General features: G+C 44.5%; 1 protein-coding gene across 5 annotated transcripts in view; it reads right to left on the reverse strand.

Moving 5' to 3' along the window:
- Window positions 1-766: 766 nt before the first annotated feature.
- CPEB1 (cytoplasmic polyadenylation element binding protein 1) overlaps window positions 767-18,595 on the reverse strand; it is a 493,259-nt gene continuing 475,430 nt past the window's right edge. For all 5 annotated transcript variants that reach the window (XM_085644001.1, XM_085644004.1, XM_085644003.1 and 2 more), the window contains one exon: window positions 767-2,296. In XM_085644001.1, coding sequence (XP_085500127.1) covers window positions 2,186-2,296 — 111 coding nt within the window. In that variant the 3' untranslated portion in view covers window positions 767-2,185. The remainder of the gene's footprint in view (window positions 2,297-18,595) is intronic.

The raw sequence follows: 18,595 nt of genomic DNA on the forward strand, positions 1-18,595 counted from the left end.
GTAAATTCAGTCTAATGTTCAGCATGTAAATATTAATTTTCGTATAAGTGCCATTTGTCAGTAGTTGTAGCATTTCCGGGTCGACTAGTCATAAACCAGTCAATACCACGGCTGAACACATTCTGGGAGTCGCCTGGGACTGGCAGGACCTGCAATGTGTAAGGTGGCCTAGGATTGGAGTATTTATGTCACCTTAGCGAATCCTAGTGCTATGCACATTATTTGAAATGCTGATTGGCTGCTGACTACTTACTCTGTCTGAGGCGTTCACTGGCGTTATTCGGGTAGAGGCTAGTGAGAGTCTGCTCAGTTTTCTGGTGGTCTACCTGAGTTGAGTGAGCCTGGCAGATCTGGATAGGTGGGACTGGAGGGAAACAAGGGCAAAGGGATAGAGGAAGAGCAAGCACCCGTACTTAAAAAAACAAGACTGCGGTGCGCGCAAAAGTGAAAGCAGGCTGGCGAGTGGTGTGCGCGCACCATGACGAGAGAGGAAAGCCATATGGCACCTCTGCTCGACATTGTGCGCGTAACCGCACACCCGTCGCCAGTGCACGCGCCAGTGGGCTGAAGCGCTTCCCCAAAAGTGGATTGCATGGCGGCACGATGCACATGATTGTGCGCGTGCTCGCCATGCAATCCACTTTTGGGAGCACTTTTGGGAGCCCCTTACTAGAGTCTCGCTGAGCGATTGCTTACGCGATAGCCAGCGAGACCTAAAAAACACAATTTAAACCCATTTACCATGCATGAAGACACAGACAAAGTGTACTGCTTCAACGTGTTTATTATGTGCCAAAAATAACACCACAGCTTACTCCACATCCGTAGGTAACTGCAGCCCTGCCTGCATAACTACAATGAGGTAGAGACACACATAGCTTCACAACAGAAAGTAAAGTTTAACCCCACAATTAGAGCAGCTAGGGTAGGCATCAAGGCAACAGCTCAGCGGGCGTGTAGGGGGCAGGAACAAAATAATCAAACACCAGTTCTTTGGCACACAGCTTCTAATCGAGGGGAAGTAAAAATTAAGTTTAAAAATTAATACCTCAAAATCTGAAATGCAGAGCATTCCAGCTCATGTCTGCTGCACTGTTGAGGACAAAGACTCCCCAAGACAAAAATAAAGAGACAGACTTTAACCCCTCTTGGAGATAAAGACTCTTCAATCCACCATCTGCCACTGCGAAAGGAAATGTCCCTTCCTCTCCCCCTACCTCAAGAAACAAAAAGTTTAAATCTCGTGCCTGTGATTAAAAACCTCTTATCAAACACCCTTCCAGTGCAAATTAAAAAAGTGCAACAAACTTTAAAACTATTTACAGCGGCACTCGGCTGTCATTTATCCGGTTCAGTCAAATTCAAACAAATCTGGTCTTCTGGTTGCAAACAGATCTCGGTTTCACAACAACGAAAAGAAAAAAAATAGATCTTTCCCTCTTCTATACTAGCAGCCCCAGACAAATGAAATATGCAATTATGTTAAAAGCTGCCAGAAAAAAAAAGAAAACCTCTCGTTTTTTCAAACGACTTAAAAACCGACTAAGAGTGTAAAAAGGAACTGGTAAAAACCTTTTCTAGCGTAAAATGTGATATATGATTTGGTTTAAATGAAGAACAGAGTCTCCCTTTGTTGTTCCAGTAAAAAAACCAGCTGAACACTCAGTTTATGCAGTTCAGATGGGAGTTAAATAAATTTGGAAGGCACTGTATGGCAAACTGCAAAACTTGGGGGATCAATGGAACCTGCATTTTTACCATCAGTATTGCAAGGAATGTAAAAAAAGCGCCTTCTAATAAATAAAAAAAACTTCTGCTGAAGGCATCCATAACCTACAGTAACATCTTCTGAAACACATGGCCTTTCTTGCTTGGCGTCAACAAGAAACAGACCAACGTCTGGGAACTGCAAGAACCTTTAGGGCAGGGTCAATATCCAATTTCCCCATTACCCATTCAAACCTAAAAAAACACCGATAATTCACTGTGCATTAGTGCAGAAAACAATAAAAGACCAGCAAGTGCAAAAGGTGATTTTTCCTCTAGATTTCCAGTTAGTCCTTACTAAGCGCATTCCCAATCCGGATTCTGCACCGGGAAGTGCTCTCCATTTGGCAGGTAACAAACTTTCCTGCATAACTGCTGTGGTTTTACTGCAAGTCTTCCCAACGGTAATGCTAGCATCTTAGCTGGAGTCGCGACTCTTCTGGTTGCGCATCAGAGGGCGATGGTGACGCAGGATCTCCATTGAGTGTTGCCAGTGCCAGCAGGAGCGACAGAAGTATTTAAAGCACACCTTGGGAAGAACGGTAAGACATGAGAAAAAGACACTAAGTCAAAGCACTTCATGTTTCAGTAGAAGTTACACGTAAACAGTGGCTCTAGTCAGTTCTACACAGGATTAGCAAATATACCTTTCTTCCAACAGTAGGCTCTTCGAGCCAGTTTCTCCAGCTTCATAACCTCCAAACAAATCTAAACCATGACAGGTCAGGCAATGTAAGGTTGAGTACATTTACATTTTGTGCGTGTGTGTGGGGGGGGTTGGAATATGATTACAAGTGTGAGCTCCACAATGTCGTACAACTATTGTGCAATGTTTTCGGCTATTTATCAAATACAGATAGAAACTTTCAGCAAACAGCATCATGGCCTTAAGAGCTTGTTGTAGTCGAGGCCTAGCCTCACCAACAAGGTCCAAATAGTAAATTTTTATCCAATTTCCACAACCCTGTAAAATTTGCAGGGACATCTCCAACTTTCTCCATGCCATATAGATGTCCACCCTCTTCCTCCATTCAGTCTGGGGATACCACTCTTCCCATTTTATTCAATCTCTCCCTAGGATAGTAAACCCTGTGCAGTATTGTGAGCTGTATTAATCTCAATCTAGACTTTATTCCGACCTCCCTTGGGTGTGTCAGGGCCGCCTCCCAGTCAGTATCATCCATCTCGCGTCCCTCGCCTTACTGTTTCTCAGCTTGATCAGTGTTTCAGGCACGTTATTGTTTAGGGTTTTATACTGCTCCTTTCCTGAGCACATTCATGACTAGTCTACCCTTTAGGGGAGACTAGACCGGTATTTCTGCCTCCCGACCTCTCCAATTCAATTCTTGGCCTATGAAGTGCCAGTTCTGGATTCCTTAGCTTTACAATCTCTGGTAGCTAATTGGTCACCACCTTCTAACACAAGTTATGCCGCCAGCCACAGGTGAGCTGGTTTACTTTTCAGCCCAGTCTCACAAATGTAACACCGAAAAACTAGAAAAATATGCCATACCAGGGATAAAGTGGTGGATTACTTTACACTTCAGTCACAGAACCCCTAGTTCAAGATGCCCAGACTATAATTTTCCCCATCTAACATCCCCACACATCTCTTTGCATTCCCCTTCTTGATTACCCCCTTCCCATACCCTCCCTCAGCCTCTACTCATATCATCCATCACGCTCCCATGAACTATTTACCACAAATACTTTCATCTGTGTCCAAACTTTCCCTCCAGCACCCTTCACTATCAATTACACCTTATATCAACCTGTTTTTAAACCACTCTCGCCCTTCTCTCAATCCAACTCTTCACCATTCCAAAGAAACATTCTAATTAACTCTACCCCCTGGGCCCTTGCACCATTCTTCAGTAGCTACTTAAATACATCAACTGATCATTATCAGTCACTCCAAACCATATGAAGACAATCACGCCAGTTAGAAAGGCACCGCAAAGCAACTATCGCTCCAATAAGCAACATTCAGTACTATTTCTATACTAGCAGGATCCCGATACTGGACGCCAACCGTGTGAGGAGAGCCTCCGAGATAGGCACAAGGAGGACAGTTTAGATTTTTATGCAAAGCGAAACTTGGCTGAGGTTTCCAATCCTATTCCTAATGCCATCCAAAGGGCTTTAAAATCTACAAAAAATACCACCAGGTGGAGATGGGTGGTGGTCTGGCCATGATCCTTTGAAATGACTTGTGTTGCCAAAGCTTAGAGGTGAAAGATCCGCTGGGAGCAGAAGACTTGGGTTTGTTTTTATTTATTGGACCAGCACTCAGTGGTTGGAGTTTTAATTTATAGGCCACCAGGATCAGCTGGCTCCTTTCTGAAATCTTTTATGAAGTTAGTAGCCATTTAGCTCCAAGATACTCACACTTCATGATTGTGTGATTTTATTTTACACTTTGACAAAATGGACTGATAAAAGCTATAGTTTAAAGAAATGAATTTCTTGGGCTTAAATCAATATGTTGTGAAGCAGACCCATCAAGGCGGTCACATACTAGATCAAGTATGATCCAATGTTGCTATTGGAATGGAGGACCTGCAGCCCCTGAAATGACAAACCTTTGGATAAACTTGGCAGCTCCCATTAAAATAAGATCCGGCTCCTGGAGGGTTGATCCATAGCGGGAAAGCCTTTGAAAAGATAAGTCAGTGGAGTTTGAGTGTTCTAGAATAGCATATCCCAGCCTTGTCGGGCCCGGTTGAGGAAGAGGTTGCAAGGTGTAATTGGATTAGAAATGCTACAGCAGAACTAGCACCAGTTCTTCTGAGCAGAGTAAACAGGATGAAGCCTTGCAGCCCCAGGGTCTTCGGATACTCTTAAAAAAGAAAAAAAAAAAAAGTGTCGCAGGGTGCTAGAACATAAATGGAGAAAGGAACAGTGTAATGGATAAAGAGGCCTATAAGCTAGCATTGAAGGCATATGATGCCTCAATAACCAAAGCCAAACAAGCCTACTACGAGGAGTATATTGGAGATAAAGTTTCATGGCTCCTTCATTGTGTGTTAGTTCCTATTAAGTCTCAGCAGAATGGTGTGAAAGACTTACCAGTTTTTTTTTGTTTTTTTTTTTAAATACAAAGATTAAGTATTTAAGACAGTTTGTCATCTGATTTAGGACCATATGAAGACTCTTTGATTAAACAGCAAGCCACCAGGTGGAGATGTATTCCCTTCTAAGGCACAGTTAACCATTTTAGAGCCTATTTCCCTGGAATGTTCTCTGCTTTGAAGGCCACTAAACCTGGCACTCCTGCCGATCCCCCTACATTATTGGCATTAGGGCAGACTATCAATCCTGTGGCTAATGCAATTTTAAATAAGTCAAGGACATCCACAGTCTAGTGTATGGAAGAGAGCAATGATTCTTCCACCAATATTAAAAGCCTGCAGCAGATCCAACCATTCTGGCTAACCATAGGCCAATCTCCCTATTGTCTGCCCTAGCTAAAATTTTAGAGACACGGGTGAATAAACAGTTGTATAGCTTTCTGGATGCGAACATGTTTTACCTTAGCCAGTCATGCTTTAAAGCCCAATATAGTATGAATACTGCACTGGTGGAGGCATCAAAATATATTAGAGGAAGCCTGGATGCCAGGGGAGTGACTATTGATCATGCTCGACCTATCGGAAGCATTCAATACAGTCCCCCACTTGATGCTGCTGGACCGTCTTTAGGCCTTTAGAGTAATAGCAGGCTTTGGAATAGCTAACAATTTTTTTTTTTTTTTAACTAAGGTGAGTCAACAAGTTTGAATTCCTCCATGCGCCGCCAATCCATGTGATGTACTTACAGAATCCCTCAGGGCTCTGCCATGCGCCCTACCCTTTTTATTCCATATCTTACCCCTCTGGCTCAACTAATAAAAGATCTGGGAGCTAAAGTGAACTGTGTGGATGACAATTGCTTTTCTCTTGGGAGAGGGAGTGTTAAATAAGTACACAAATTAAAACTTGCCCAACTGCTGCTTTTCATTAGTTCGCAACAGCTCAACTCAAAAGCAATGGAGAAAACATATTCTCCATGGGAAGATCCCTATCCCACTAGATTTCGGGCAAACATTGGACACATGACTCCACCAGGACTCCAGAAAGGCTCAGTTAAAAATCTAGGTATTACATTTGGTAACAGGCTGTCCTTTAGGACAGCAGTACAAATGTTGGTAAGCACCTGTTTTGGGATTATGAGGTCCCTAAAATAATTTCTGCCTCAGTTTTTTCAGCAAAGAAAATGGTCATTCAGAGCTTAACATCTAGAATAGATTACGATAATGCATTATATTTTGGCTTGGAGTACTTTATGGACAAACCAAGTGATACAGAATGTTAAATGTTCCTATGAGAACACGATTGCCACATTCGCATGCAAGTACTTCATTGGCTGTCGGGGGAAGGTCAAATTTAAGGCTCTTGTATTGGTACATGACGCCCTATATATCAATCAGGGCCCACCAACCTCGGAACCAGATTTGGCTTTCATAACCCCACAAGACAGCTGAGATCGGGCAATTTATTTCTGGCAGAGATGCCCCTTGATTCAGCATGCAAGAGCAGGAAGAAAGGTCTCTAATGTACCTGGGTTCGACAGATTGGAAACTGCATACCTGGAGTGGCGTAGCAATGTTTAAGAAGAAACTTAAAACCTGGCTTTTGTGCAGACTTAAGCCCTTATCTTTCCGATCTCGCTGCTTTGCGCCGGGACACTTTAGAGTAGCTGTCAGTGGTACAAATAGATTTAAAAAAAAAGTAATCTTTGGTTTATTATGGCCTAAAGAAAAGCATGCACTGTGTGCTGATGGCAAACTAAAAGTGCCCAGAAGCCAACCCTTACTACCAGGCATGTTTTTAAGCCTCATCGTTTAAAAAATAATTTTGCCTCTTCCCATTGACATGGCTTTATCAAATCGAAATCCTTTGTTAAACTCCGACACTTTGCCCCTTCACCCCCATCCCATTAGCCCCTGTACAATCATGTCCGAAACCTTTTCTTAAGTGAATACATATTTTCAATGGCCCTAACTTGATATATTATGCGCAATAACCAGGATATCAACACAGATAGTTTTGATAGCTGGATTTCCCGACAGTTTGCCCACTCCATGCCCCCTTCAATTGTTTCCTCTTGTGCTCTACTCTGGACCCTGCTACATTTCAGATCCACCAAGACCATGCCACGCCACTTCAGATTCAACAAATTGGAGCTTTAAGGTCCTGTAAAGCCTTAAATGGAGAGATGCTCCAAGCATGTGGAAGGCACTGAATCAACTAAGCAACTGACGTTTTCAATACGGTTAATGAAAGCAGCAAAGAAATCACTGATCTCTGCAATTCCCTCTTGCTGATGAAAACCCGAAATCTATATTAGCCAATAGTCTTCCCTGGACTGTTGGCTACTCGACATATTGTTTAAAGGTTTGTATACAGCAAGTCCAAAATCTTCAGACCTCTGCAGTATCCCAGTTCTATGGTGTTCCTTGACTAGTGGGAAAAAGGCAACAGTCCTCTCGCTGAGTAAATCGGGTTGGCTACCTTAAAAGCCCCATTTAGCCCCATCTCCCTATGCTGCCAAAATCGTGCAGTATGAGGTAGCCAGCAACTGTTGCAACAAGTATAGAAAAATTAAATCAGCACTGCATGGTCTCCCCTTTCCACAGATTAAGCTTTGCTCTGCCATCATGGACTACAGCTACGAAACTATAAAGGCTAGCCTTAATCTTCTTTGACGCTATTTCCCATACCATCCTCGGCAACCAACAGTACTATCTTAGGATACAGGATCAATTGCAAGCCTGGTTGAAATCTTTCAGACAAACTCAGCCTATTCTCCTACCTCCTTTTGCTCCCTGCAGTACGATGCGTCACAGGCCTAGTCCAGTCTATACATGGTTTAATTTCCAAACTCTACACTTTTGTGAATAAAGTGCTCCATTTTGTGTAAACAGTTGAGATCACAATTAGATTATTGCACCATCTACCTACAACAAAACTGTTTATTGCAGCAGCCACTGCTGGGTCAAAATTAGGCATCCACCTCAATCTGGGCATTCCAACTCGTTCACCAGTTCCCTCCCTAACTTTCTTCAATGGTCGCTTTGGCTAAAATAATTCTTATCATGCATCTGCTATTATGTATAGTAGTTCCACTATTCAAGTCACCCTCAGTAATATTCCTGCCAGATCCTGCTGCTCCAGAAACAACAACTGCCACACATCTGGGTGGGTGCAATTTATTAAGCATTCCATTCTGTTCAATGGAGTAATTACTGACCACTTCACCTTTCATCCATTTGAAAAGTCTTCTTTCGTCATACAATAGCCTGGCCCCACGACCTCCTCACCCACTTTCATCATCTCAATACCAGGACACCTCTATGCAACAGCACAACGTTTTACACAGTTTGCACGATCCGAACTAAAGAGAAGGTTATACACCCAAAGAAAAGGTGTAGACCAATTCTTTTAACTAGGATAGTCATGTAGGTTTCGGAATAATTGTCCTCCCTTCAGGTGTTTAGAAGGCACCCTGGAAGTACGATTATCACTGCCAACTGAGCACCGCAATATTCCAACGAAAGTATAGGTATTTTAACACTGCAAGTGCAAGAGACTGCCTCTCCCCTTTTCTGTTGCAGATACTGTCAGTACGATTCACATTGGACACCGTATGGGAGGAGTGTTTAACTCTACAGTGCCAACATCTAAATCACTTAACTGGAATAACAACAATTGTTACTTACCTGTAAACAGGTGGTTCTCCAGTATTGGTGTCTTTCATAGATTCACATGCTTGAATATTCCCCGGAGTGGAAGTCCCACGATAAATATATATATATATATATATATATATATATATACATACATATATACATACATATATACACACATACATAAGTAATCATATAAAAACAGAGATATAAGTAGGTGATAAACATCAAGAATGTGCCTATATGAAATCTCCATAGAGATACATGGAAAGAGAAAAGACATTCGCAGTCTGTCATTATGTTAGTCCAAACTACGGCCAATCAGGCGCCAGCTCCTCTCTAGAACCTTCTCCTCAGAGCTCCTCACCTCAGATTTTCGTAGCACCAAAGTGACTTTAGAGTGTATGAGGAGAAGAGAGCCTCTGAAGGGAGGAGGGAGGGTCGCATGTGAATCTATGAAAGACACCAATACAGGAGAACCACCTGTTGACAGGTAAGTAACAATTGTTCTTCTCCAGTATTGGGGTGTCTTTCATAGATTCACATGCTTGAATATAGAATAGCTAGCAGTAACAATTATCATTGTTTCCATAATCATAACAGCACTAAAAATTGTAATGACAATCAATATCCTTATATATATGATATTATTCAATATCTATATAAGTGCAAATGAAACCATTATTCAACGGTAAATGGAAATAATATGGGAGGAAGGAAGAGGCTCACCTTATTTAAAAAGATTGCGAAGCACTGCCTGCCCAACTGCAGCATCCTCCTCGTTTAAAGTTGCCAAGCAGTAGTGTCTCGTAAACGTATGTCTGCTCGACCACGTAGCTGCTCTGCAGATCTGATGTAAAGGCACTCCAGCAAATAAGGCGGTTGAGTATGACATTGCTCTAGTGGAGTGAGCTCACTGGTGACTGCAAAGGCTTGTTTGCCTTTTGATGGCAGAAAACGATGGCTGCTGAAACCCAACGTGCAATAGTCGGTTTTGTAACTGGATGTCCCTTGTGACAGCGCCCATAAGCTATGAAGAGTTGATCAGACTTTCGAACAGAAGCTGTTCTGTTGATGTAGAACTTTAACCATAGTTTCACATCCAAGGAATGTAATCTTTGCTCCGCAGGTGTTTGAGGATTAGCAAAGAAAGTCTTTAAGATCACTGGCTCGTTAATATGAAAGTCTGAAGGCACCTTAGGCAAGAATGTTGGATTAGTGCGCAATACTACAGAACCTGGTTTGAACTGTAGGAAAGGAGGATTTATTGTAAATGCATGAATGTCACTGACGCGACGTGAAGACGTTCGCGCTAGAAGAGCCACCTTCCATGTCAGATACTTTAAAATCGACCTTGTGTATAGGTTCGAACGGTGGTCTCAGTTGTGCCAACACGATGTTAAGATGCCACAACGGAGGAGGGCGTCTAACAGGTGGAAATTTGCGAAACAACCCTTTGAAGAATTGATGGATTATCCTTGAAGAACAAAGGGAAGTTGAACCATCCTGACGGAAACGGGAAATTGCCGCCAGACAAACTCTCAAGGTTGCATGAGAAAGTCCGGAGTTAGCTAATTGCAAGAAGAACGGTAGCAATTGTTCTGGTGTAGAGTGAAATGGATGAACCCCATTAGATGCACACCAATGGCAGAATCTCCTCCATTTTAACTTGTACGTTTTTATCGTAGAAGGAGCCCTCACCTGAGCCAAGATGTCTCTACAGTCCTGTGGAATGTCTAGATGGGCAAATTCACAGTGCTAAGGTTCCAAGCTGATAAGCTCAGTGATGAGGGATTCGGATGACAAATTTTCCCCTTGCTCATTGTGAGTAGATCTGCTCGAGGATGTAGAAGGATTGGTTCGCATTGGGACAGCAGGAGTAGTTCCGAGAACCATGCCTGCCGAGGCCAACGGGGGGCTATGAGAAGTAGATGGCAGGGCTGCCTCCGCATCTTCCACAGGACCCGAGGTACGAGAGGGATTGGGGGAAAAGCGTAGGCAAACAGATTGTACCAGTTCATCAAAAGGGCATTGCCCCGTGATCCTTGGTGGAGATGCCAGCTTGCATAATCTCGGCATTTCCGGTTCTCTGGTGTGGCAAAGAGATCCAGCTGTGGGCGACCCCATCGTTGAAATATCATTTCTAGAGTTGGTTGATGTAACTCCCATTTGTGGGTCAATGAGGAGGACCTGCTCAGGGAATCCGCCAGGATATTGGATACCCCCGGTAGATGAACTGCTGAAATCGTGATGCAATGGTCGAGAGACCAATCACAGATCGACTGAGCTAGTCGAGACAGTTTGAGATTTTGTTCCGCCCTGTTTGTTTATATAGTGCATACAGGTTGCGTTGTCTGTCTGTATTAGAACGGTTTCTCCTTGGATTAAAGGTAGAAACTATTTGAGAGCTAGAAATATAGCCATGAGTTCCAACCTGTTGATGTGCCAGGTTTTTTGACACATCGTCCACTTGCCCTTTACTGACAAATCCTCCAGATGAGCACCCCATCCTTCGAGAGAGGAGTCTGTTATGGTTATGTCTGGGACTGCCGACAGAAATGAAATCCCTTCTGGTAGATTCAATGGTTGTGTCCACCATTTGAGTGCCGACTTCATCCGATCTGTGACGTTTAGAACGTCGTTGAATGAACCCGTAATCGGACGCCATTGAACGTCTAGTTCTTCTTGGATGGGGGCGTGTCCTTAATCTGCAATGAGGGATCAAGGTAATGCACAATGACGCCATCCCCAGAAATGACTTCAATAGTCTTACAGAAACGGATCTTTTTGATCTGATAAGGGTTACCAGTCGAAGAATCCTTTGTAGACGGTCTTGGGAGAGAAATTCTCTTGCTGACACTGTATCCAATGTTGCTCCCAGAAAATCCTTGCGATGAGAAGGTTGCAGATGGGACTTTGCCAAGAGGTGTTTCGCTCCTTAGGGCTCTCTATAAACTCCTCAAAGACGTGTGTCCTGTAGAAGTTGATCTTCCGATTGTGATTTTAGGAGACAGTCGTCCAGATATGGGAAGATCTGAACACCCTGGAGACGTAGGAACGCTACCACAGGAGCGAGCACCTTTGTAAACACTCGAGGGGCTGAACGTAGGCCGAATGGTAATACCTTGAACTGGAAGTCCTTTCGACACTCGAAAGCGTAGAAATTTCCGATGGCGATGTAGTATGGGGATATGAAAATATGCATCTTGGAGGTCGATTGTTGCCATGAAATCTCCCTGTGAGTGTAATCGCAAGATCGACAAGCGTCAACATACGAAAGGATTGTGTCTTTAGATACTTGTTGAGAGCCCTCAGATCTAGTATGGCCTCCATTCCCCGTTCTTTTTGGTGATAAGGAAGAATCGGGAATAAAATCCTTTTCCTCTTTGAGATGTTGGTACTACCTCTATGGCTCCCTTGCGCAGTAGAAGTTGAACTTGATGAAAAAGTTCCTTGATATGAGCCGGTGGTGGTCCAGTAGGTGGCGTGGGTGGAGGGAATTCGATGAACTCTAAGGTGTGACCTCTTTCTACAATGAGTTTTATCAAAACTGGACGAACCCAAAGGTGTTGGTACGATCACTGACAAGCAGTGCTTGGGAACCCACCAGGTGAGTAAAAGGCCCCTCACACACCAACCTAGTTGGTGTCATACTTCATCATAGGGGCCCCAACCGGGTGGCCGAGCGCCTCCCGGTTGTGCTGCGACGCCCGACTACAGCGGAGCTGGTGTGGTGTAATAGTGTGATGTGGTGGAAGTTTCAAAATACCTCTGAGAATCCTTGCCGAGGGAAGTTTATTAATGGCGGCTCAGGATATATTAAGATTGTGATGCAACTACGAAAGAGTTTAATTTCTAATAGTTGACTATGTGGTTGGTCTACATGTTTCAGCCCACGTCAGGGTGTAAGGGGCTTTCTTCAGGACCAGGAAGTGCAGTGAGTGGCAAAGTGGAGCCACGTGAATAGTGAAAAAATTAAAAACGTAATTTACCTACACACTCTCTAAGGTGTGTGGAAACGGTATCGGCTCAGTGGCAGACACCGCAGCGAAAAAAGACCTGTGGGAAAAAAGAACACAACACACAGACATATAGCAAATGATGCTAAGAATCGCAACAATTATAAAATGCAATCTTTTACTGGCTGTGAGGAAATCAATACTTGCAGACGGTCGTACCTGTGGTAACATACACACCGACATGCTGCTAATGTCTGATGTTGCTACATTAGCAGTTTTGATAAAACTTATATATACTACAGGGGATATGGACGCACCCCTACCTCCCTAGCTCTCTCATTGTTCTCGTCATCTCTTCTCTTTCTACAATGTCCAGAACCCAATGGTCCTTTGTTATGGAGGACCATTGAGAACAGCCCAGTGAGATTCGACCTCCAATTTTCTGGGACTGACACAAGTCATTGTCTTTTAGGAGTGGAACCTCTGTACGAGGATTTACCTCTGTAAGTCTTGGAAGACTGCTGTCGAGAGGATTGCTGTTGACTATAGAAATAACGGTTGGAACCCTGGTTGTATGGTCGATACGGATTGCTTCCTCTCCGAAAAATTAGAGGAGGTGCCGCGTGCACCCCAAAAGGGCTGTTTTTTAAATTGTAATGTACCTAGAGATCGAGCAGTCTCTGTATCCTTTATCGACTGGGGAGCTTCATCCACATGATCTCCAAATAAAGCTTCTCCGTCATATGCCATATCTAATATCATTGCCTGCACCTCCTGGCAAAAGGATGTGGAGCACAACCAACCTGGTCTGCGCAATACCGCCGCTCCAGCGAGTTGACGGAAACCCGTACATGCGATGTCCACTGCACAGTCAATTATCTCTGCAGAAGTACTCTCTCCCTCTTGGAGTAGCTTCACAGCTTCACTCCTAGACGTCTCAGCAGTTTTTCAACTAGAGCTGATATATCCGCCCATACTGGACGGTCGTAACGACCTAAGATGGCTAAGGCATTAGCCGCTCTTACAATGGTGGAAGCCATAGATGAAAATTTTCGCCCTATGGCATCCAAGCGACGTTCATCACGATCAGGTGGTGCAGTGATTGTAGATGCAGGGTTTCTAGCCCGATGTTGCGCTGCCTGTGTGATTACAGAATCTGGTTTTGATTGACCAGTGAGGCACGCTGGAGCTCCTAATGGTGACTTATACTTTTTCTCCAGTCTAGGCACTTGTGCCGGAAGGCTATTTGGTGTCTTCATTATCTTTTTGCCTTCCTCCCAAATGAATTCGATAATAGGGATTGTATGTGTCTGCTTGAAAGGCTGATTTTTAAAATCGTACAGGAAACAATCCTCCTCTTTATGTTCCGTTGTTAATTTGAACCGTTGGGCTGCCCTATCCATCAACTGGTGAAAACCTGCAATGTCAACAGGTGGAGTCACCAGGTACCACCGGAGAGGGAGATGGTGTCTGGGCATGGTAGTCATCCCACTCCGCCATATCGTCATCATCCTCATCACCCCATCATCCAGGATCTCACCATCTTCCCTGTCCTGAGGAACTTCCTCTTCAGTTTCTTGATGAGGTAATGTCAGAGCTGATTGTCTCAGCGGTACTGAAGGTATTACAACTGGCACTGGTTTCGATCTAGATGTTGGTACCACTGGAGTAGCCGGAACTACAGACTCGTGGTGTTAGAGGAAAACGCCGATTATAATCGTCCAACATGAGTTGAAGATTTGTAATAAGCGACAATGGTAACGTCGCAGTTTGTCCTTCCGTAGGAATTTCCTCCTGGTAAAACCTTTCCTCATCCTCACTACTTTCATCCTGGCATTTTATTATTAAATCCGACGGACTGTGTGCCGTTCCAAACGATTCAGGTAAACCTTCTTCTGAATCTTGATCCGAATCAGTTGCAAACAAAGGTGAAGGAAGGTGGGAATCATCCAAAGATATGACCTCATGTCGACTACTTGGTGGCAATGGCAACAAGGGAGCAGCAGCAAAAGACGAAGTAGTCGCTGAAGACGCGGAAGAAATTTGTGTATTTGTTGACCTCTGCGTTCTTTTAATCTTTATTTTCACCGATGAGACTGCTGTCGACGGGATCTGAGGTATAGAGGCCACTGACGACATCTTCGTCGACGGAACCACCGTCGACGGGATGGACGTCGACGGGAACGACGACTTCTTCTTAGTCGAGGAGCACTCGTCGACGAATCAATCGACGACGTAATCGCCGACGAGGCAGATTTTGCAATCTTAGACGACGGTAACGTTGACGAGATCTTTTCCTTCTTTGTCGACGACGATGCAATACAGATGACAGTCTTTATAGTACTGATTATCATCGTCGACAACGTCGACGGAACCGCCATCGACGATCTTGATGCCGACGTCGTAGTCAGAGTCACCGTCGACGAGCAGGAAACTGCGGATTTCGTCGTCGGAAGGCTCGTCGACGAAGAAGCCAGTTTTTTGCCAGAAAACTGGGAAGTCGAAGCCTCAGCAGCCTGAGAGCCTGAGAACTATGTCTCGTGGGCAACAACGCAGTAGCCATGGAAGAAGACGTGGCAGATGTCATAGACCGACATTTTCTTCTTCTTAAGGAAAGGAGAAGGTAGGTCTTGTACACTACTGCGTTTAGAGGCTGTGTGGGAACGGCCAGAAGTAAAGCTTTCTACCTCAGAAACTACTTCATCCTTATCCTTCAGTCTCTGGAGCCACAACAAGAGACGGCCTTCCCTGTCTTTCAGAGTTTTTGTAGAAAAAGTTCTACAGAATTTACATTTACCCACTTCGTGGTCAGGGTAAAGACAGTAAATACACTTACTGTGTAGATCTTCTGAGAACAAACGTAGCTTTCCACAAGAGGAACAAGGTCTAAACAAAGACTTCTTACTTGAAGACATGCTGAAGAGAAAAAACTGAGCAGAGCTCCGGGAGACTCCCTGTCACACGACGTGCGGTAGAAAATCTGAGGTGAGGAGCTCTGAGGATAAGGTTCTAGAGAGGAGCTGGCGCCTGAATGGCCGTAGTTTGGACTAACATAATGACAGATAGACTGCGAATGTCTTTTTTCTCTTTCCATGTATCTCTATGGAGATTTCATATAGGGACATTCTTGATGTTTATCACCTACTTATATCTCTGTTTTTATATATTGCTATATTATTTACCGTGGGACTCCCACTCCGACGACGGGGAATATTCAAGCATGTGAATCTATGAAAGACACCCCAATACTGGAGAAGTAAGGTTTGGTCGCAACCTTTGGGATACACTAAACCTAGTGCATGCTGGTGCTTGGCTTGTTCCTCCTAGGCTTGTGAACTTAATGGACCACAGCCCTCGTCCCCCTCATTTGCTCTCAATCTTCCACTCCCATTTCTTTGCAACACACCTTATATGGGCAGGGATAGAAGCTATCTAAATCCTCTGCAGCCAGACAATTCAGGTAACAGGAGTATCAGGACCCAGAAGGAATATGCTACTTACCAGTATGCATCTGTTCTTGGCATGTAGAGCTGCAGATCTACACACTTGTGCATAGATCGCCATCTGGTGTTGGGCCCGGATGTTTGCAGTTTGTTTTTCCTCTTGGAAAGTCTTTGGAAGTCACGAGTTCGGTGACTCCTCCCTTGGATCGTATTGCGCATGGGCTTCGGCTCCATCCTCATTGTTTTTCGCCAGCAGGGAAAGATGGAGCGTAGTAATAACAGTGAAGATGCCCGTGTGTGTTATCTAAATAAGATAAGCTGGAACAGATACAGGTAGCCGGGTGGACGTGTGTAGATATGCATCTGTTCTTGGCATGTAGAGCTGCAGACTGGTAAGTAGCATATTCCGTTCGAGGCATATGAGCTGCAGATTACACACTTGTGCATAGATTATATAGCAGTACCCACCGTTAGCAGCGACCACCCGTATCTGTTGCAGTGCTTTGAAATAATGTTTTGAGTACAGCCTGGCCCACACTAGCTTGCTTAGTTGGCGCATCTACACAATATTGTTTGGTGAAAGTGTGCGGTGTTGGCCATGAAGCTGCTTAGCAGATATCTAATGGGATTTTCCCCAGAAAAGCCATTGAAGCCCCTATTTTACGTGTAGAATGGGCTTTTGGGGGGGGGGGGGGGGGGGGATAGCGTTAGTTTTGCTTTGTTGTAGCAAATTTGAATACATTTGTCAATCCACCTAGCTATTCCTGACTTGGAGATGGGGTTGCCTTTGTGTGGTGGGGAGAAAGACGAACAATTGTTTGGTCTTACGGAAAGGATGTGTTCTCTCGATGTAGAGTAAAGCTTGTTTGACATCTAGTGTGTGAAGAGATCTTTCTGCAACAGTTTGTGGTTGCGAGAATACTGGTAGTTCTACAGATTGGTTTAGGTGGAAAGGAGAAATGAAAGGAAGCTATTTAGGGTTGGTATGAAGAACCACCTTATTATGGTGCATTTGTAGAAAAGGTTCTTGAATAGTAAATGCTTGTATCTTACTGACCCTTCTGAGGGAAGTGATGGCTACAAGAAGAGCGGTTTTCCATGTTAAGAATTGAAGTTCACATTAGTGTAGGGGTTCAAAAGGAGGTCCCATTAGTCTGGTAAGAACGATATTTAGGTTCCACACAGGCGAGGGTGGTACTCTGGGGGCAATTATACTTTAAGGCCTTCCATGAAGGCTTTAATGGCAGGTACTCTAAAGAGTGAGAGAAGTTGCCTGTTTTGTAGGTAAGCTGCTATGGCTGCTAGGTGTAGTCGAATGGACGTATAGACCAGATTGCACCTTTGTAGGTGGAGCAAGTAGCCTATGATGTGATGAATGGACACATCTAGTGGATTGATGGTGTTATGACAATAGATAACAAAACGTTTCCACTTGGCGGCATAGCACGCTCTAGTGGTAGGGCGCCTAGCTTCTTTGATGACGTTCATACAGTCAGGGAAGATTTAGGTACCCGAATTCTGGGATTTCAGGAGCCAGATCGCAAGGTTGAGCGGTGCTGGGTCCGGGTGTCTGATCTCTCCATGGTTCTGGGTTAAGAGGTGTGGAGAGAGGCGTAATTTTTGATGTGGTACTACCGATAGTTCCAGTAGTGTGGTGTACCACGAATGTCTGGCCCAAGTTGGCGCTACTAATATTAGTGTGAGGAAGTGCTGTTGTAGTTTGCGCACTAATGGAATTAGTGGGAGAGGCGGAAAAGCGTATGCAAATCTGCCTGACCAGTTAATCCAGATCGCATTGCCTTTGGACAATGGGTGTGGGTATCTGGCGGCGAAGCTTGGGCATTTTTTGTTTGTGGGTGGCGAAGAGGTCCATCCGTGGATGCCCCCACATTTGAAAGTATGGGTGAAGAACTTGCGGGTGAAGTTCCCACTCGTGGAGTTGTTGCGTTTGTCTGCCGAGTAGATCTGCTATAGTGTTTTGTACTCCTGGGACATGCTGGGCTAGGAGAAAGATTTTCCGGGGTATGGCCCATCTCCATATGCTCTGTGCTAATTGAGAGAGCTGTGGAGTGTGTCCCGCCTTGTTTTTGAATATAATACATGGCTGTCATGTGGTCTGTGCGGATTAGGACTGCTTTGCCCAAAATTTGTGTCTGAAAGGATTTTAGGGCTAGGAAGATTGCTAGTAGCTCCAGATTGATATGGAGTAGCTTCTGTTGAGGTGACCACTTGCCTTGCATGGTGAGATGCAATAGATTAGCTCCCCAGCCGGAGAGCGATGCGTCTGTTAGTACAATCTGTGGAACCGGGTCCAGGAACGGTTGACCTTTGGAAAGGTTTGTGGTAGTCCACCATTGCAGAGAGCGATGGGTACGACAGTCTACCAACACCAGATCTGTTAATTGACCCTGGGCCTGGTTCCATTGGTGCGCTAAGCACTCTTGGAGGACGCATCTGGAGTCTTATGTGAGGCATTATGAAGATGCAAGAGGCCATCATCCCTATTAGTTGCATGAACACCCGAGCTGGAAGGGGGTGTTGCGCTATAAATTTTGCGCGTAGAGCCTGGATGCTTGCAATCCTGGCAGGATTGGGGTAGGCGAGCGCTTTTGAGGTGTCTATAGTGGCTCCTAGATATTGTTTTATGTGGGATGGGTGGAGATGGGACTTTGTGGTTTACCGTGAAGCCCAGCTGATGA

This window comes from Triturus cristatus, chromosome 3_1 (assembly GCF_964204655.1).
Source record: "Triturus cristatus chromosome 3_1, aTriCri1.1, whole genome shotgun sequence".
NCBI classification, from domain to species: domain Eukaryota; kingdom Metazoa; phylum Chordata; class Amphibia; order Caudata; family Salamandridae; genus Triturus; species Triturus cristatus.